At 29.7% G+C, this 22,644-nt stretch overlaps 1 protein-coding gene across 1 annotated transcript; it reads left to right on the top strand.

Annotated features, from left to right (window-relative positions):
• Nucleotides 1-1,438: 1,438 nt before the first annotated feature.
• LOC107442012 (glutathione S-transferase 3, mitochondrial) lies at nucleotides 1,439-22,644 on the top strand. The gene is made up of 6 exons (XM_087168271.1): nucleotides 1,439-1,776; nucleotides 11,768-11,901; nucleotides 13,723-13,787; nucleotides 16,434-16,491; nucleotides 19,694-19,766; nucleotides 21,299-22,644. Exons 1-6 carry the CDS (start codon nucleotides 1,746-1,748, stop codon nucleotides 21,397-21,399), a joined length of 462 nt encoding a protein of 153 aa, XP_087024397.1. The 5' UTR covers nucleotides 1,439-1,745; the 3' UTR covers nucleotides 21,400-22,644.

Genomic DNA, 22,644 nt, shown 5'->3' on the forward strand with positions numbered 1-22,644 from the left:
GTTTATATCAGAAATAATTTTTTTCTCTTGTGTTAAGAACTGCAAACTGAAGAAGTGTCTGCTAGAAAACAAATTCTATGGAATTCGTTTTCAGGAATTTTGTAGAATTTGTTTTAAAACGCAATTATAGCAATCGCGTTTTTTTTTTTTTTCCTTTCTTTTGTAATTTTAAGATTGAAAATTTTTATTTTGACCTTTCCCATTTATTTCAATTTTACTTCACGCAAAAAAAATATAAATCATTTTTTTTTAAAAAACTTTAACATTGAAATATTTTGTTATTAATATTTTATTTATTCAATTCAAACAAGTTGTAAACACGAATAATCTAATATAGTAAAATAATAATTTAAAATGAATTCCAAGCTTATTTTCAAATACAAAATTTTATCTAAAAGAAATTCAATTAATAGGATATCTGAATCCAACTAGGATGTTTTCTCAGAATAACCCCTATTAACATGTTCTAAAATGTCACCAACTTAACTAATATATGTTAAATAATTACATCTAATCTAGAAATAAGTATTAAATAAAACGTGCAAAAATTTTTAAGTTTTCTTTCAAAGAGTGGAATGATAGTAATTTCATTTGGTGTAGAAAAATTGATGACGTGGTGTTGAAAATTGATTATTCTCCCGATGCAAAAGTCAGTTTTATTCTCCATTCCTAAGTTAATTTTCCATATCAAATGTGTAACGTTCTCTCTGATCAGGAAATGGCAGTTTTTTCTCTTACATAAATACATTAAAATATTCATGATCCAGTATTTACTATAAAAACCAAATAAACTTCAAATTTAATATAATGCTGTTAAGACAATCATACACTTCTGTGAGAATTATTCGACCATTTTGTGATGAAATAGTAGCTCAATACTTCAGTGAGAATTATTCAATCATTTTGTGAGAGTAAAAGAGCTCCATATTTTAGTGAGAAATATTCTACCATTTTGTGCAAGTAAAGAGGCTCAGCATTTGTGAGCGTTTTATGAGTATAAGGAGCTTTTGTGGGAATTATTCGACCATTTTGTGAGAATAAAGTGAATTTTTTTAAGAGAATTATTAGACCGTTTTTTGAAAATATATGAGCACAGAACTTTTGTGGGAATTATTCTACCATTTTATGAGAATAAATAAGCTCAGAACTTTTGAGAGAATTAATCGTCCATGAGGGTAAATAAGTTTAAATTATATTAAAGACAATTAAAATGAATGTTAAATGGTATTTTATTAAATTTCGGAAAATCATTTTTAGAATATATAGAAACATTAGAAAGTTATAATTAAGCCTTTTTTTAAAAATGTCACATAACCCGTTCACGTTAAAAAAAAAAAATGAGCGCGATATTATATTTCCATGACCGCACAAATACCCGTGACTATTCCGTGTCAAAGACAACAGTTACAAACTAACGTAAAAGAAATGATATAAAAAGTATTAATGTTTACGTATAATGATAGAACACAAAGTTTTTTTGCATCTCTATTATTTATGTTATGTAATTAAGAATTACAGGTTTTATGTCATGTCCTTCACCACTTCGCTTCTAAGTGAAGGTTGCAGAGCACTGAAAGTGAAAAACCAGCTGAACTGACACAGAACAGAATAGGAATGAAAGCCAAATTTATCGTTTGAATTGGAGAATAACGGATTCAAGCGTATATTGACATGTTCTAAGTTTTGAATTCCTATTTTTTTTTTAAAAATTTTGTTGATTCAAACTTATCTTTAAAGTTTTCAAGATGGATAACATTAAATTCACACAAAACCAAAGTAAGTTATTTTTAATTCTACTATTATCCGAAGAAAAGTTTTTCAGTCTTTCAGATAAATTTCTGCATTGCATTCCATATTTTTCGACATTTTCTTATAAAATTTGTTTCCAAATAGAATTTAATTTTAAAAAATTTTCAGTGAATTTCACTAGTTAATATAAAAAATAATATTGTTTAAGCACTACGACTTAGCCAAAAATGAGTTAATGTAAAACCCTTCTAAATATGACTACACTGAATGATTGTACAATGTTTTGAAGATAGGATTTCACGATCAGTAAAACTTTATCATTTATATCTGTTACTTTTCCATTTAAAATTATGAAATTTTGTTATTAAAACTAGTTTCTAATCATAACTAAAAATCAGTAAAACTATTAAAATAAATATGGAAATAAAGTGAGGAATAGCATTTACTACAGCAAAGTAATTTAACTCTCACTACTTTTCCACTTTAATATTTCATTCTTTTGATGGCGATTTTCATAATCACTGCGGAATACTGATGCAAAATAATATAGTTCTTCATAGCTAAAACTCAGTAAAGCTATTAAAATAAATATGAATATAAAATGAGGAAAAGCCTTTACTAAAGCAAAATAATTTAACTTGATAGTTTTTCATTTTATTTTTATTCTTTTAGCTGTGATTTCATAATCACAACGAAATACTGTAGCTAAAAACTATAGTCCCCCATTACTAAAACTCAGTGAAGCTATTAAAATAAATCGGAAAATAAAATGAGGAAAATCATTTACTACAACAAAATTATTTAATTCAACTATTTTCCATTATATTTTTTGCCTTTTAATTTATTATTATTTTAACAGCGATTTTCATAACCACAGCGAAATACTGTTGCTAAAAACTATAGTTCCTCATAACTAAAACTCAGTAAAGCTATTAAAATAAATAGGAAAATCACTTACTACAACAAAATTATTTAATTCAAATATTTTTCATTTTATTTTTTTTTCCTTTTTATTTATTATTCTCTTAACAACGATTTTCAAAAACCACAGCGAAATACTGTTGCTAAAAACTATAGTTCCTCAGTAAAGCTATTAAAATAAATAGGAAAATAAAATGAGGAAAAGCATTTACTACAACAAAATTATTTAATTCAACTATTTTCCATTCTATTTTTTCCTTTTTATTTATTATTATTTTAACAGCGATTTTCATTACCACAACGAAATACTGTTGCTAATATTATAGTTCCTCATAACTAAAACTCAGTAAAGCTATTAAAATAAATAGGAATATAAAATGAGGAAAATCACTTACTATAACAAAATAATTTAATTCAACTATTTTCCATTCTATTTTTTTCCTTTTTATTTATTATTATTTTAGCAGCGATTTTCATAACCACAACGAAATACTGTTGCTAATATTATAGTTCCTCATAACTAAAACTCAGTAAAGCTTTAAAAATAAATAGGAAAATAAAATGAGGAAAATCATTTACTACAACAAAATTATTTAATTCAACTATTTTCCATTCTATTTTTTTCCTTTTTATTTATTATTAGTTTAACATCGATTTGCATAATCACAACAAAATACTGTTGCTAAAAACTATAGTTCCTCTTAACTAAAACTCAGTAAAGCTATTAAAATAAATAGGAAAATAAAATGAGGAAAATCACTTACTACAACAAAATTATTTAATTCAACTATTTTCCATTATATTTTTTGCCTTTTAATTTATTATTATTTTAACAGCGATTTGCATAACCACAACAAAATACTGTTGCTAAAAACTATAGTTCCTCTTAACTAAAACTCAGTAAAGCTATTAAAATAAATAGGAAAATCACTTACTATAACAAAATTATTTAATTCAACTATTTTCCATTCTATTTTTTCCTTTTTATTTATTATTATTTTAACAGCGATTTTCATTACCACAACGAAATACTGTTGCTAATATTATAGTTCCTCATAACTAAAACTCAGTAAAGCTATTAAAATAAATAGGAATATAAAATGAGGAAAATCACTTACTATAACAAAATAATTTAATTCAACTATTTTCCATTCTATTTTTTTCCTTTTTATTTATTATTATTTTAGCAGCGATTTTCATAACCACAACGAAATACTGTTGCTAATATTATAGTTCCTCATAACTAAAACTCAGTAAAGCTTTAAAAATAAATAGGAAAATAAAATGAGGAAAATCATTTACTACAACAAAATTATTTAATTCAACTATTTTCCATTCTATTTTTTTCCTTTTTATTTATTATTAGTTTAACATCGATTTGCATAATCACAACGAAATACTGTTGCTAAAAACTATAGTTCCTCTTAACTAAAACTCAGTAAAGCTATTAAAATAAATAGGAAAATAAAATGAGGAAAATCACTTACTACAACAAAATTATTTAATTCAACTATTTTCCATTCTATTTTTTTCCTTTTTATTTATTATTAGTTTAACAGCGATTTGCATAACCACAACAAAATACTGTTGCTAAAAACTATAGTTCCTCTTAACTAAAACTCAGTAAAGCTATTAAAATAAATAGGAAAATAAAATGAGGAAAATCACTTACTACAACAAAATTATTTAATTCAACTATTTTCCATTCTATTTTTTTCCTTTTTATTTATTATTAGTTTAACAGCGATTTGCATAACCACAACAAAATACTGTTGCTAAAAACTATAGTTCCTCGTAACTCAAACTCAGTAAAGCTATTAAAATAAATAGGAAAATAAAATGAGGAAAAGCATTTACTACAACAAAACTATTTAATTCAACTATTTTCCATTCTATTTTTTTTCCTTTTTGTTAATTATTCTTTTAACAACGATTTTCATAACCACAGCGAAATACTGTTGCTAAAAACTATAGTTCCTCATAACTAAAACTCAGTAAAGCTATTAAAATAAATAGGAAAATAAAATGAGGAAAATCACTTACTATAACAAAATTATTTAATTCAACTATTTTCTATTCTATTTTTTTCCTTTTTATTTATTATTCTCTTAACAACGTTTTTCATAACCACAGCGAAATACTGTTGCTAAAAACTATAGTTCCTCATAACTAAAACTCAGTAAAGCTATTAAAATAAATAGGAAAATAAAATGAGGAAAAGCATTTACTACAGCAAAATAATTGAACTCTACTACTCTTCCATTTTATTTTTTCCTCCTTATTAAATTATTTCTAACAGCGATTTTCATAATCGCTTCGAGTTTACTCTTTATATAGCAAAGCTTTTATTAACACTCAGCATTATTTTGAATCTATATAACTAAAATAACATTCTAAAATTAGAAATATACGAAGATGCCAGAAGGTCACGAAATTATTTAAAGAAGAAAAAGTTGAATTTTATATAATATCGCGAAATGATAAAAAAATTTTATTGTTTCATTACAAAAGATTGTTTATCATTTTTCTTAATAATTTCATGAGGAATAAAAGAAAAAGTTTCCTCTAAATAAATTGCTGTCGCAAGAGCAATTTGAAAATTTATATTTATATTTCATTTTTAAGTATAATTATAGATGAATTACACATTTTTTTTTCCTTTTGTGTGTGATTTTTCTGGCAGATCTTAGATATTTTCGTATCTCTGATTTCAAATTTACTATCTGTTTTCCTTTCACAGCTACAGCTTTTCTAATGGCTTTTTTTTTTATCAAAATGCCATTAAAAAAAAACAAATGCCAAATTTAAAAACATTATATAAAGCAAGGGGTTGCATAAATGTTATCTAGGGCAGTTATGGGGACATCATCAGGAAAAAAATTGCATAGAAGCCTACGCCCAGAAATGTCATATGCTGTCCTGTTATAAACTGTAAGAGCCCCTAGCCGCGCATGATGACATTTCCGAATATGGGTTCCCATGCAGTTTTAATTCTGTTGATGTGCCCTAACTCCCCCAGAACTTTGTCGCAACATTTGCGTGACTCCCTGTTATATATAACGTTTTTAAACTTGTACATTTCGACAACAAATAGACTACAAATGTCCTTTTAAAAATATAGACCGAAGAGCCATTACATTATGACCACCCACCATCTGTAACAATGGGCTCGCCCAGGTTTTCATGGTTTCACGCCCAGGAACAATTTTCATGGGGCACATTTGAACCCATAATCCTCATAGAACAATTCCTGACATCTGTAAATTACTTGGACATAGTTGCAGACCAGGTTCACCCATTCATGGCAACAGTTTTTCCTGCGGGGGATGGTGTTTACCAACAGGATAATGCACCATGTCATAAGGGTCGAATCGTCGAGGAACATTCCAGTAACTTTTAAGTCATGTCTTGCCCCCCAAATTCACCTGACCTCAATCCAATAGAGCATTTGTGGTCCTACTTGGAAAACCAAATTCGTGCTGCCACGCTACCCCCTCGCAATGTGAGGGAATTGCAGGTCCAGTTGGGGAGCGCTTGGTACCAAATACCTCAGACTACCTATCAGCATCTTGTGGAATCAATGCCACGGCGGGTGCTAGCAGTTTCGAGGGCTAAAGGTGGTCCTACATGTTATTAGCAGGGTGGTCACTTACTTAAGTATTATTAAACCACTTTTGTTCTGTTCATTTACAGAGTAAATAGAAATTGCAAAACAACCAGATAAAATTCCGAATAAGCTTAAACTCGTTCATGTATAATTTTATATTAAAGATGTTGGTTTTAGATTTCGTGTACGTACAGTGCGAAAAGTAAAAAAAGCAAGCACCTTAATAACTTTTGTTTAAATGATCAAATTTTCAAGTATTTTTACACAATCTTAATAGCTAGTGGCCTTTACCTGAAATCTGCTAATTAATCAAAAGAAGAAGATAAACATATCTTCAAAAACGTATAGATCACAAAAATGTATCCTCTCTGGATAAACATGCACTTTTTAAAACGGATTTGTATTCTTGACCTTCAACACATGGGAGGTAGCCGCAATTTTGAAAATATGGTCCCAGTAGATAGAAAAGCGGTCATAAGTTTGTCGTTTCTACCCTAATTTCAATTATTTCGCCATCTCAAGGATGTTGTATTTTTATTTCTCAAGAACTATTCGATCGATTTCCTTTAAATTTCAGATTTTGTCATTTAAAATTACGCAGATCAAATTGCTATAAAAATTTGCGTACCAAACAATTCAATTATTATTAATAAATTAAATTCTAAAAAGTAATATATAATTGTGAAAAAGGATTTTTATTAGGATCTTTATCCTTATAATTATCTTTAGATAAACAAGTTTATAATTGTGTTCGAAAACTTTTTGTTTCTCTTGATGAATTCTCTAGATATGCCGCAATACGCCAAAAGTGGCATGGTGATAGAAATCTTTTACGTGCGTGATGCGCCTTACATTTTTTGTTTAAAAAAAAAAAAATAGAAGACTATTTTTTTAAAAATTTATTTTATATAGTTTTCTTTCTTCTTCTTTTTAAGTCCTGTATTTATTGTTTTGTTTTTCTACAAAAGGTTTCTACGAATTTCCGCATAACCAACAGTAGGCTCTGTAGTTTGGCATAATAATTATTAATATGTATTACTTGATAGCAGACAACAGATTAGAATGAAAGGCTTATTGGGAAACCTAACAAATATCGATAAGTTTTTATTGTTTGTTTTTATTGTTTATAATTATTAAATTCGATTGTCAATAAATATGGCCTTTTTATTCATTGCACCATTCTACACCGAACCACTCTGCAATAAAAGTTTTAAAATGTCGATGAGTGCAGAAATTTATCTAAATTTTGCTTGCAACATTTTAGAAATGAAACTTTGACACTTTGAACTTCAGCCTTGTTTAACTATCAGGCAAAGTGTTACCAATCGAAATTTGAACACTTAGCTTGTCGTAATTTCGGTTGATCATTAATTTTATTTGGAGACAAATTCTGATTATAGCGATCATAAAGAGGTTAGAATTTGTATGTCAGCTTTCTAGTCAAGATCTTGTCAAGATTTCTAGTTGAAAGCTGAACTCTCTAAACCAGGCTTATAACTAGGTCAATATATTTTATTTTATAACCGTTGTTGAACAGCCGATCCAACTTTTTGGTTAACGACTACTTATGTGTAACTCCGTAACATGTAATTTTGAACCCAATGTGGAAGACAAGGGAACTCCTGGATCAAGTATAGGGAGAAATTTGCCTCCGTGGAGGACTTTTTGATGGAACTAAATCGCATTCGCGTTACATGGAGCGAAAAACCTCCCAAGGTTAGACTGACGGCAAGAGGACTCTAAATCATGATCCGTCTCCCACCGAGGATATTTTACGTCAGCACTGTGGTCGGTGCGAACCGGGTGTGGAACTCAAATCAGCCAGCTATTGCTGGGATTGATCCCGGGTCATCTCAAAGGGAGGCGAGCCCTCTATCTCTTGAGCCACCACGATTCAAAAATATTGTGGTGGCAACACTGAGATTCGAACTGCCATTAAGCCGGTTATGAGATTAATAGCTCAGCCCGTTCGGCTACAGATTGTACCTGTTATTTATCAGAAAAAAATAGAAGAACTTGAAGTATAAGTGGTCGGTGCAAGCCGGACAAAGAATTCGGACCCAGTTCACCTCATTGGAAGGCGAATGCTCTATCCCCTGAGTGAGCCATCACAGCTCTTAGATCAGCATATTTTATGTTATAAAGATCGTTGAACAGCCGACCCAATTTTGGGTTTACGACGTGTTTTGGGTTGGGTTGATGTTCAACTTCGTACCCTTGTAATTTTGAACCCAATCCAGAAGACAAGAGAGATCAAGCATCAAGCATTTAGTGAGATCAAGCATTTAGTGAAATTTGCCTCCGTAGAGGACTTTTTGATGGAACTAACCCGCATTTGCGTTACATGGAGAGGAAGACCTCTCACGGTTAGCCTGAGGGCAAAGGGACTCTAACCCATAATCCGTCTACCACTGAGGATATTTTATGTCAGCTTTGTGATTCGTGCAAACCGGACGCGGATTTCGTACCGACCAGCCATGGCTGGGATTCGAACCCGATCCACCTCTTTGGAACGCGAACGCTCTTATCCCCTGAGCCACCCCGTCTCTAGATCAGTATATTAACTATTACATATGAGACTGTGTCTCATTATATTAGACTGAACTGTCACAACAAAAGCAGTGTTTCTTCTCGGACAACTCCCTCTATGTGAACAATGGTTGAAGTTAGTAAATAATAGTTGAAGCTACGCTTTGTCCTCATTTCTAATTAAATAGCTGGACAAAGCTAATTTATAAAATTAGATATTTGCTTCAAAATAAAAAATTTGATTTATAAATTTTAAAGTTCATTATTATCTTTCAATTGACCTTTAAAAAATTCACAGGTAAATTTGAAACCTTATTAACAACAGCTTCTTATTTAATGAAGATACTAAGAAATAATTTTTTAATGATTGTGAATCGAGAACACCTTATTGGCGATCGAAATGGGCTACAAGTGGGGCAGAGTAGTACTCTCTACCTATGGCAAAACTTCGTATATTTTCACCCTTGGCCAAAGAATACCTGGAATACCAATAATACCTCTATCCTTGTTTGCCATGTTTTCACCATTAGCGCGTGGATAGTCATAAGGGTAGGAAGCATAATAGTTTCTGTCCTGATTTTCAAATAAATTAAAAAACTTTAAGTTCGGCAACTACATAGGACGTGAAAACTCAATTAAACTAGTTCTAAAAGAAAGTGTTATAGAAATTTTAAAAGATATTTTTGACAATTAAATATGAAAAATATTATCGATGAGAAAAACATTGTGGTACATTCCCATAAAACTGAAGGGAGGAGGGTCAATATATAAAGTCTCTCTTCTCCCCCAATGGCGTATTCGAGCGTTGCGATCGCAAATATTTTCCATTTCTACAGTATTAAACACGTTTTCAATTATCTCGAAATAATTTTTTTTTCATTATCTTGTATTAATTTAGGACAAATTAAATGAAAAATACTATATTTAGCATTTTAATAATTTATGGTTATGAAATACAACATAAAACACTGGTGTCTTTTTCTGCGTTAAAGATAAAATCTCCCAAACACAGCTCACCTTCAAATAATAATTTTTCAAATTTACAGTTATTTATATCTAAGAGTAATAGTTATTCATTATTGAAATTTTATTTAATTTAAAAAAACAATTAATGAAAAGAATTTGAATATGAATTAAAAAAAAAATTTTTTTTTCCAATCTGCTTTTTTTTTCTTTTTGGTTTCAATATTTTTAGTACAAAAATAATTCCGATAATCTCTCAGATTTTTGCTTGTAACTATTAGACTGTTTCTTATCATTAAAAAATTCCGAAATATATTTTTACTTGTGAGTAGAAAATAAATATAGAAGAGATGACAACATACAGATATATATGCATACAAATACAACATACGTACAAATATACAGATTTTTGCTAGTATCTTATGACTGTTTCTTATAATTAAAAAATTCCGAAATATATTTTTACTTGTAAGTAGAAAATAAATATAGAAGAGATGACAACATACAGATATATATGCATACAAATACAACATACGTACAAATATACAGATTTTTGCTAGTATCTTATGACTGTTTCTTATAATTAAAAAATTCCGAAATATATTTTTACTTGTAAGTAGAAAATAAATATAGAAGAGATGACAACATACAGATATATATGCATACAAATACAACATACGTACAAATATACAGATTTTTGCTAGTATCTTATGACTGTTTCTTATAATTAAAAAATTCCGAAATATATTTTTACTTGTAAGTAGAAAATAAATATAGAAGAGATGACAACATACAGATATATATGCATACAAATACAACATACGTACAAATATACAGATTTTTGCTAGTATCTTATGACTGTTTCTTATAATTAAAAAATTCCGAAATATATTTTTACTTGTAAGTAGAAAATAAATATAGAAGAGATGACAACATACAGATATATATGCATACAAATACAACATACGTACAAATATACAGATTTTTGCTAGTATCTTATGACTGTTTCTTATAATTAAAAAATTCCGAAATATATTTTTACTTGTAAGTAGAAAATAAATATAGAAGAGATGACAACATACAGATATATATGCATACAAATACAACATACGTACAAATATACAGATTTTTGCTAGTATCTTATGACTGTTTCTTATAATTAAAAAATTCCGAAATATATTTTTACTTGTAAGTAGAAAATAAGTATAGAAGAGATGACAACATACAGATATATATGCATACGAATACAACATACGTACAAATATACAGATTTTTGCTAGTAGCTATTAGACTGTTTCTTATAATTAAAAAATTCCGAAATATATTTTTACTTTAATTAGAACTTAAATATAGAAAAGTTGACAACATACTGATATACAAATATACAGATTTTTGTTAGTAACTATTAAACTGTTTCTTATAATTAAAAAAGTCCGAAATATATTTTTACTTGTAATTCGAACATAAATATGCAAAAGTTGACAACATACAGATGTATATACATACAAATATAACATACATACAAATATACAGATTTTTGTTAGTAACTATTAGACTGTTTCTTATAATTAAAGGATTCCGAAATATATTTTTACTTGTAATTAGAACGTTAATATGGAAAAGTAAACCGTTGTCTCATCTGTGACAAAGGGATAAAAACTGTGTATTCTAAAGGCATACCTTAATCCGTGTTAATTGAAATTTTCCGATACTGCGTTTGCAAGCTTATGTATAAATATATATATTTTTTTTAACATTGACTGAGCGAAAACTGAACTCAGTCTCATCTGTGTCTCATCTGTGACAAAGGGATAAAAACTGTGTATTCTAAAGACATACCTACTTAATCCGTGTTAATTGAAATTTTCCGATACTGCGTTTGCAAGCTTATGTATAAATATATATATTTTTTTAACATTGACTGAGCGAAAACTGAACTCAGTGTTTGTATTAATTCGATACTTGTCAAATAGTAATAATTTGTTTCTTAATATCTAGCGGGTGAAATGACGGCGATGATTGTTCTCAGTCAGGACTATGGATACGTCATTATTGTTGGTGTTCTTTCAATGTTATTTTCCTGGGCTCTTGGAGCTGTTGTCTTCAGGGCAAGAAAAACGTATAAAATCGAAGTGAGTAAAAAGTTGTTGGATTATATTGTTCATTCAGGCTCAATAAACAAAACTCATTAGAATTAACTTTTTTAGAAATAAAACATTTTAATGCAGAGCCGGATTATACCTTTCGTAGGCCCTAGGCACAAAGCCGGATTATACCTTTCGTAGACCCTAGGCATAGCCGTTTTTGGGCCCTCCCCTCCTTCCCCCACTCCTCCCCTCTTTTCAAAATATATGCTAAAATTTTCTTGCATATTTTTTTTTTTACATTTTTATTAATATGGATTTTAATTTACGAATTTGTTTATCGAACTTTATCTGCAATACCGACAAGTGTAATGCATAAAGTAAGAGAAAAAAGAAAGGTACTCCTAACTTTAAAGAGAAAAAAAAAAATGGTAGAAATATAACATTTAAAAGAATAAAAAAATTTACAAGTTTAGACAAGAAAAACAAGCTTAAAAAATACAAAATTCTCATATTTATTTTTTAAAAATAATTACAATTCCTAAATTAACTTATATAAACAAAACCAATGATTAAATAACGCAATATATTTCATACCTAATTAAACGGGGGGGGGGGAAACAATAAAATAAAAGGAAAACTTATTAATCTAAATCAAAACACTTGAAAATTATCGAACCGAAACGATAGTTAAAAAAGGCACTAGCATAAATATTAAAACCCGGAACAAGGCAAGATCAACGGAATTTAAAAAAAAAAAAAAAAAAAAAAAAAAAAAAAAAAAAAAAAACCTAATGATAAAATTTATGAATAAAAAGAATTTATTGAGAGCGAAATTTATCGTGAAAAGAAAAAAAAAATCAAACGTAGTGGAATCAGAAAAACAAAACTGTTTTTCTGATTCCACTACATTTGATTTTTTTTTTAAATTTTTTTCTCCCAAGTTTTTCGTAGGCCCTAGGCACGTGCCTAGTGTGCCTATAGGTTAATCCGGCCCTGTTTTAATGTCAATAAAGCAGAGTTCATGCACACCTGGAAAAAATTAAAAAGTGTTAGCAACATTAATATAAATATTTTTATATTATGTTTGTAGCTCTCAGAATATTATATTTTCTCTAAGTAAGTACCATATAGATATGAATTTTTATTTTGATATTAAAAAATGTTCAGCTTCTTTATAACAGAATTGATTCAGTTATTAATTTTTTACTCGTGCGTACGAATCCTGTATAAATATATGAAATCCATTATACTATTAGTTAATTTTTTAACTCCATATTAATCCTATCATTTTTTTAAAAAAAATTTCTCAAAGGTCGAATTTCGGCTACAATTTTCTTAAAAATTACTTATTATTAATTTAAAAATAATATTTTTTACTGAAAACAACAAGAATGATAAAATTACCACGATTAAGAATATCATAGCGATGTTTTTTAGTGAATTATTCCGTTCATATAGGCCAGTGTTTCCCAAAGTGTGGTACGCGAAACCCCAGAGGTACGGGAACAGTTTAGCGGGGGTAAGCGTTCTTATGCAAAATATCTTGCAACAAACGAAAATTTCAAAAAAAAATTATTTTAAAACAAAGCTAGCCATGAAAATTTACGATTATGTATTTTTCTATTGACTATTTTTTATTGAGTTAACAATTAATAATTAGTGGTGTCAACAGCCAGTTGCGATTTTTAACTTTTGCGCAATTTTTTTTTATAGTAAAAAATACATTCATTTTCTTATTAGAGTTACAAAAAATTTAGAAAGGGTGCACAAAAGTCATAAGTTTGGGAAACACTGACATAGGCTATTTCTACTTAGTTTTATTACACTTTTGAAAATTCCTTAATGAGTAATTTTGACATTTTTCAGTATCCAACAATGTACAGTGACACAAATATGAAGTTTAACTGCATGCAGAGAGTGCATGGAAATTAGTAAGAAACATTTTTTTTATCAATTTTGAATTAAAAATATTTAAAGAAGTGTATTAACTACATTACACTCTTAGTAAATAGAGTAGGCGGCTCGAGGTTGTGCAATTTCTCCTCTCTCTACACCTTTCCCCTCTCCGTTTCCACAGTTTCAGCGATTCTTTCCTTTTCTTCATGGTAGTGCGTTTTAGTAAAAAGTTCAAATATACTGCTGTGGAAGAAAAGTAAGATTTGCCGAACCCTTGGTAGCTGAGAGGGGAGGATGAGGAGAGTGTAGAAATCGTTTGACTTTGAGGCGTCTATCCTATTTACAAACATTGTAAATAGTACAAACAAATACAACTGTATACTCAATTATTTCGAATAATTTTCTTTGAATCTCTTTCCCCAATTTTTCTTTTTCTTCACGGTAATACGTTTCATTCAGAAGTTAGAAAGGGAAGGAAAAACAAGATTTACCGAAGCCATGGTAACAGAGACGAGGAAAATTGAAAGAGTGTAGAAATCGCGTAAATTTTAGTCCCCTATTGTATTTACAAAGAGTGTAAATAGTACAAACACATACAACCCGGTAATAAATTATTTTAATTCATTTTCTTTGAAAAAATATTTACACTGTAAGTAACTTTTAACTATAGATTTTTACTTACTGCAAAATGCAATTTTCATTGCTTGAGGTACGTAAGATTGGATTTCATGATTTGAAACAGCAAAGGAATTCATTTCATGATTCGAGGTACTTAAGAGGAGCACGCGAATAGCTAAGCCTTGAAATCTGACGCTAAGTATGGCGAGTTTCTAATGGAGACATTCGCGCAAAAGGTAACTTTAGTAATTTTTTTTTTGAAGTTATACTTCTTATGCGACTTCCAACAAGGTTGCGTTAAACGTTTAACTCTACATTTTTAATTGCCTGGAAATCACGTGGTAGGATTCAGTTTTCCCTCATTCATTTCCATATTGTTTTGGTTCTCACTAGCATAAAAATAATAAAAGTCATAAATAAGTATTGTTTTTCTATAAATATTTTTTTAGTTTGTTTTGATACACATATAATTTAATAGGGTAGTATTTTTCATTTTCAAACTTAGTGTATAACAATTGTAAAAAATGAGTGAAAACAATCGCACGGACAATGCGACGGATTTAAGGTTATGTCAAGGTACGTCTCTTGTGAATATCAATTGATTGTTAGGTTTTCTCTTTTGAAATTACATTATGACGCATTCACATACATTATTAATACAAATACATTTTCCAGGGCGAGACGATGAGGCAACCACAAGCACTTCCACTGGTTCAAGAGGTCCACGAGGGAAAAATGCACAATATTACCGTGATTACAGAGCACGGAAGCGAGCGGAGCAGGAAAAAGAGTCGTTGAATAGAACTAGTGATCCTTCTACGACTGCTGATTCTTCTACAATTAACGTCGCAGGTTGCGAAGTTTAACTCCACGCACCAGGGCTCGAAAAACCACCCGTCCGCCCGTCCTCGGCGGTCAAAAATTTCCGGCGGACAACGAATTTCTCGAATCAGACGTCCGCGCGGACGGCCATTTTCCCGTCAATGTTCGTGATACACTTTCAATTTTTGTTATCTTACAAGAGTCTAGCGCCTCACTTCTAAAATGACCCTCTATTCTAGAAATCCCGTACAGCAATAGAAATTCCGTACAGCAATTCTAGAATCCCGTACAGCAGCGCATGGTGGATTGATGTTTTTTCCGTCTGGGAGTACTGCAGCAGTTGAAAGGGACTTTTCAGCAATGAACTAACAAAGAAACACATTACGTAAGCGTTAAACGCAATTATTAACATCCACCTAAATGGAAAACCCCTTTCAGATTTCTGTGTAGAAACCTCTGTAAATCATAGGCTTGATTGTGGAACTGGCAAACGTCATATTTGATTCATTTAAAAAACGCAGTACCCTCGGATAAATTGACATTCCAGATAACTTGACCTTTGTCATTTAAATTATTTCATAAAAGAAATAAATTATTTCACAAAAGAAATACTAGGTTTTACTATTAGTAATCTAGAATTTCTTTTATTACTGTATAATGTAATCCTAGTAGCTACTAATTCATTGTCTAATATATATAAATGTTTGTTATAAATAAGAAAAAATAATATTTTTATTTATTTAGAAGCGACGGGTTAGTTTCAAAGGAGGACGGGTACATTATTGGACAAGCCGTCCTCGGGGACGGGTAAAATTTCTAAGTTTTTTCGAGCTCTGCCACGCACTATTTTTTTTTTTTTTTTTTTTTAATTATTCATCCAGCATTAATTTTATAAAAAATTCGTTTACTTTTTATATCGAATCGCGTGATAGAAGACGATATGAAAAGTTTCAAGAACATCGATGAAATTTGAAGATGTTTTTTAATAATCAACTCTTCTCAATTTCCTCTTCAAACGATTCTTTTTAGTCCCAGTTTCCTAGTTCGCAAGATTTCAATATCGTTTTTTTTTCTCAGTTAAATATTGTGAACTGCCAGTGTGTTTATTTATTTTAACATTATTTAATGATTCTAAAAATGCAATCAAGAGCGGGGATTGCTAAACAACATGCATATTTCATTCAATTCTGTTAAAATAACTATTTATTTCAATAATAGTACTAATTTTAACTTCGTTTTAGTCTTGAAAGTTTTCCTACCTTTTTGGGGCTACTGTTTTGTGGTGGACTAGCACATCCTGTAAGTATTTATTTTTCTGATAATGTTACATTATTTAATTATTCTTTAAATAAAATTTATTTAGAATAATAAATTTTGAAATCATAAACAAAAACGTAGGGTTTTTTTTTAAATTTATTTCGTAACGAAATTTTTAGACATGGATTTTAAGACATATGAAAAATTCTAAAGGTAATTTTAATCCTCTTCATTTAATTTTTACAAATAAACTGAGAGTTGATTTTCCTCAATTTGGCATTATCTTCCGATACATGTAAACACAAAACTGTCTAATTAGAATTTAAGATATAAAGTTTGCGATATTTTATATCCTATTTAAAAATGAAAATAAATAAAAATGAATAAATAAAAATAAAGGAGAAAAAATTTTGATTGATTTATTACGATCACTGGTTACCCATCTTTCAAATGATATTTGTTCTTTTTTGGGGGGTTAACTCTGATAAACTCCACAACATTTCGAATCATGTGTTGCAAAAACTGTCTCGATTGATGTTTGTCGTCGGATTGGTTTTCAAATCCTACCTATATCCGTATTTCAAGAAGTCACCTTCCTTCTTCAGTATTCATATTTATATTAAAATCACAGTAAAGACAGTAATTATTAGTTAATAATAAAAATACTTTAAATTATTATTATTTAAATACATTAATAATGCCTGCTGGTGAAAATGAAAAGAAAAAAACTCACCAACTTAATGCATAACAAAATTAAAAGTGAAAAAAAGAATTCTAAAAATATTATCAAACAGCAGCGATCGCCATAGCAACGCATGCGCACTATTTACTAATTACTCTTGAATGCGGTTGAAGAGTGTGATGACGTGCAAATAAGGTGCGCACGCCATCAAACCCAAAACAACACATATTTTTCCAATGGGTAAAAAATGACAAAATTTGACAAGCAAATAGCAATCTACTCTACAATTCTGTAATCTTGTCTTGAAAGGTATTTAAATAGTATACATTTGTCTGCTTTTAGATTTTTTTTATATAAATATCATTGTTTTGTGCTATTATGAATCTTTTCCCATTATCCGATTAAGTTTTCACCAGTTTAAACTGTCATGAAATAAATTTTAAGAAAATCGATAAATTGACAAGTGTATAGTTTTAAATTGCTAACTCAATACCATAAATCGCTTATTTTTATTGCTTTGTTTTGAGAAAAAATTTCGCAGAAGTTCTTATAATTATTATGCGCTATTTCTCCTAATCTAATAAAGCCAACCCATTATTTTACACCTTTTTTTGAACGCTGTTCGCACGATTTCAAAGATCGTGCTTTTAGAAATTGTGCCATTTCTATCCATTCAAAATTTGGATAGATTAAAATGAGCGTAAAAAATTGATAGCTTCCATCATTTTTTTAATATCGCTATAATTAAAAAAACGCATTTTTATATAAATGAAGAATGAGGAAAAGAACTGCCTTTCATTCCTCCTTCTGCCGCCATCATTCCAGCACCACAACTTCCCCCGCTCCACCACCATTCCTTTTTAATCGAAAGAAACAGTTTTCGTTTGTTGCTGGAAGAATTAACTTCATAGCCCTGCCGGGGCTTATACTTGCGAAAACGGGGCAGACGGCTCATATTTTTCATAAATATTTCATATTTCATCATACATGTAAATTAATTTCAATTTTATTATTCAAAATTTCAATCGTTCACATTTTTCATAAATATTTCATCACACATGTAAATTAATTTCAATTTTATCATTAAAAATTTCAATCATAAAAAAAACTGTTCATTCCTCGAAAACCCCACATAAATATTGATATCCTATAGAAAAGTTTCAAAATTACTGGTATTAAAATTAGAAAGAAGTTATTTACTTCCTCCTATCATTTTGGTCTATCCGAATTTTGCCGATCAGAATTATAAAATAATCCAAAACATTTACAGCTTGAAGAAATATTGTTAACGTAGAGTTAGTATCGAAGTGTTTTTTATAATTATTACTACTGTATTTTACAAAGCTGTCCCCAGTCTTATGTTCGTTTAACAAAGAAACATTATTCTTGGCTGGGATAACCTGGTTGGTAGGGCTTTGGGCCCATGTCCAAGAGGTCGTGAGCACAATCTCCATGTAGTAAATGGGGAATGGTGTGCATTAAATTTGTCGGGTCGCAAAGTCCTCCATGTTCCCAATTAAAAAAATCATATCTCTGAGGGTACTGAATTGGAAATTGATCGTTCTCTGGTTGAGGTCAAAATTACCATATGTGGACCTATGATTGGGTCCGTCTTATAAACGAGTTCTGACGTGGTTATGGCTAAAGTCATGATCTTAGCCACAGATGGTGCCACTAAAAAACAAATAATCTTGTTTTTAGTGGCACCCTCTGCTTTAAATACGCTTGGTTTCACCAAGCAGGCTTGCTGAATTGGCAAGTGGCCTTAAATTATTTTAAAATAGTGAAAGCACCGTTACTAGGCAACTTCGAATTTTCACTAACTATACGATTTTTTTTCACCGCGGTAGTTAAGCAACGTATGTGTTTGAGACTAAATTTACTTTATCGTAGAGAGTTCCTTTTAGTAATTTTAATAATTTGGCTTGAAATTTGCTACTAAACTTTCCAAACAATAATTCGAAAAGTTCATAATTTTCTTTCGTTTTATTTAATTATAAATTATTTTATTTTTATTTAATTATTAAAGTCGTATGATAACACTGTTGATAAACAAATAGTTATGTATTTAGAATAAAGATGTAAGTACACTTTAAAGGAATATATTAAAAAGAATTTTACACATTAAAGTTGCCCACCTAAGTTTTAATAGCTAATTAATGCTAAGTATTAAACTCAATTATGTAAAAACTTCTTTATAAGTTTATTAATATTATAAATTAGTAATATATATAAAATGTTTTAAAAAAATTTCAGAATTACTAAAATATGCAAAATTTTAAATAATTAATAACGATTATTGGTAATCGAATTTCAATTTGAAACAGCACTTACAAGAAGTATAACTCATAATCATAAACTATGCGAAAAATAAAGAACTATAATTATTGATTTTCATCACAATTTATGTATTTCAAGAATAATTTTAATCTTTCCCTCAAAATTAAAACGCTCTTTACCTACTCTTACACTCTTTGCTGATAAATTTATATTGCTCCTTTTATAATTAGAGAATGCTAATTTTATAGTTAATGGGTTCTAATTTTTAATTTTTTATTTCAGTTCTATTGCGCTATTGCTGGCCTTGTGTATTTACTTGGAAGGCTTGTCTATTCCATTGGTTATAGTACTGGAGGTAGGAAGATTTTTTTTTGTGTATTATTTGGCGTGAACTGTTTTCTGCACCAAGGCTTAATTAGATCAGTTTCTTAACTGTTACATATCAGCGGTCTCATTTTACTCCCATAGACTGGACAAAACCAATTTATGAAATGAGATATTTGCTTTAAAATATAAAATGGGATTTATAACGTTTAAAGATATTTAGTTCTTCAATTTAGCTTTAAAAAATCGCAGGAGAATTTAAAACCTACACTGTATAAATATTTTTATAAGTTAGAGACTTTCTTAATAATCACTTATGGACCTTTACTTCTCTGATACAATAATAAAATTAATGAAAACGTTCAAAGTAATCAAGCAAATTTGAGATTATTATTGTTTTATTTAAAAATTATAATTGTAATGTATTGAATGTAATTTCAAAGGCACAATACGGTTCCTTACAACATCGAAATCCAGAGGCGTGGTGGCTCAGGGGATAGACCGTTCGCCGTCTAATGAGGTGAAACAAGTTCGAATCCCAGCAATGACTGATCGATACGAATCCTGTATCCAGCTTGCACCGACCACAGTGCTGACGTAAAATATCCTCAGTGGTAGACAGATCATGGGTTGAAGTCACCTTGCCGTCAGGCTAACCGTAGGAGGTTTTCGTGGTTTTCCTTTCCATGTAACGCTATTACGTGCTAATTTAATTAAAAAGTCATCCACGAAGACGAATTTGTCCTACTACTTCATCCAGGAGTTCCCTTGTCTTCTGGATTGATTTCAAAATTACAAAGCTGCGGAGTTCAACATTAGTAGTCGTAAACCCGAAAAATTGGGTCGGCTGTTCAACGACGTTTATGAAATAAAATAACATCGAAATCGAAACTTCGAAAAAAAATAACAGTATTAAGAAATTAATCAAAATCAGCGAAACTTTTTTGTCCCATTAAATAATGTTTATTTTATACTTTGACAAATATATATATATTTTTTAATATTCTATATTATTTTTTAATTTTTCATTAAACTTATAATTTGGGACTTAATTTGACGCTTACACACTATAAAATTTAATTAAAGTACTACTTCGTTTTATATTAGATAAAAAGGCTACTGAATTAATAAAAAAAATATGAAAGTTTTTCTTGCAAAATCTAACGAGATTAAAACTGAAGAATTCAGGAATGAAATTGAGGATACATAAAATGGTGTCCTCGTACGAAATATCAATAGCAAAATCATTCCGCGGGTGATATTCTACTTCAAATCATCGTGTGTTGTTAACTATTAATGAAAAATGGAAAGTTATATATTAAGGGCAGACAAGCTCCGGCGTGATAGTTTCAATGCTATATGGAAATGCTATTTAAATGGGACTTAAAAGTTGACTTGATGTTTCTCTGCAAATATAGCTGAAAAAATTTTTCTTTCGAAATCACGAAAATTCCATATAACGAGCCTTTGTATTAAATTCTTCAATCATATGAGTAGGTTTATCAAGATATACAGCTATGTTTTATTCTTTGATACTATAAAATTTTTCCTGTTTCATTTCAGATCCCAAGAAAAGATTGTTTGGCCTGTTTTCATACTGCGGTCTACTTTTCCTGCTGTACAGCACACTTGAATTTGCAGTTAGGTTATTGGGGTGGCTTTAAGCGATTTCATTCGAAGTCGTGAAGAAAAATCTAACTTTCTTTCATTCATACTTGATATTTATTTTTATTTCGTTTTTTTTCTATAATATGATGTTTACGTGTTTCCATTGCATTTACCATATGCAAAGCGATAAATTATCATTAGCCAGCTCACTATTAGCGACCAAAAAGCTGGCGTAACATAATTTGATTCTAAAGTAACGGAATTTGACTTTAGTGTAACAGTGCAATAGAGTTTAACTCTTGTGTAATTGAATTTTGACGCTAATGTAACAGAATTTTCTCTAGAATACCAGGGTCTGAGACTTAACAGATTTTGACGCAAAGGCAGCAATCGATAGATAATATTAGTATTTTAGTGCCAAGAGACATAGCTATAGAATCACGAGGTGTTAAAAGCGTCGAAATATTTCAGATGTTTTCTTATTTCAAAAACTTTTAATATCTATGTATATGATGTTAAAACCTTATGGCAATCTTATTTTAGGCAATTATTGTAATTATATTTTATATGTTTCCATTTTTAAGTCAGGTAAAATACTAGTATACGTTACAGGGTTGCGCGATTTTGAAAAATGTCGCCAACGCCGAAATGACGCGTTGACGCTTGTCGTCAAACTGTTGCCAATGCCTGAAATGACGTTTTTACGATTGTGTCCAGGAGTTGGCGTAGGTAAAAACATAGAATGTCGTATCCTGAAAATGGTAAATGCATAAACATAACATGGAAACAAGTATGTAAAAAAATCAGAAATGCGTAAACCAATAAAAGACAAGCATTCCTGAATTTCAAATATTGAAAAATTATACAAGTCAGTAATGCATCTTTAAGCTTACATATTCACCCTCACGAATTATCAACCGTAAAATCATACCACAAATTGAAAAAAAGAAATGCAAAATGGCTAAAAAGCAATAACCCACCGAATCTCCCTAAATATAACTGCAGATTGCAAACTTAATTGCCCTCCCGAACATCGCCAATGTCGCAAAATACACCGCATAACGTACACTAAGATTTAAGCCTCAGTTTCTACATGCTATGTTAATTTTGGTCATTAAAAAGTTCTTTATACTGCATCTGTTCGTGTTTAAAAAATTGTTCACATTTTTTCGTGAAAATAGTGGCGAGCAAACCTTTTAGTTTGGTATTAGTCCCTTTAGAACTGAAATTTTGAGCTCTGCCATTCATATATACGTTGTAATGTTTTTAATTTTTACATGTTAATAAATTTCTTTTCCTTT

The sequence above is a fragment of the Parasteatoda tepidariorum genome, chromosome 7 (assembly GCF_982258835.1).
Source record: "Parasteatoda tepidariorum strain Cologne lab strain chromosome 7, Ptep-v5.0, whole genome shotgun sequence".
NCBI lineage: Eukaryota > Metazoa > Arthropoda > Arachnida > Araneae > Theridiidae > Parasteatoda > Parasteatoda tepidariorum.

Excerpts from the sequence above, each read along its gene's own strand:
- LOC107442012 (XM_087168271.1), top strand. The coding sequence starts at position 1,746 with ATGGATAACATTAAATTCACACAAAACCAAA. Across the intron at positions 13,788-16,433 it reads CAGAGAGTGCATGGAAATTA|TCTTGAAAGTTTTCCTACCT; the intron begins GTAAGAAACATT and ends ACTTCGTTTTAG. Across the intron at positions 16,492-19,693 it reads GTGGTGGACTAGCACATCCT|TTCTATTGCGCTATTGCTGG; the intron begins GTAAGTATTTAT and ends TTTTTATTTCAG.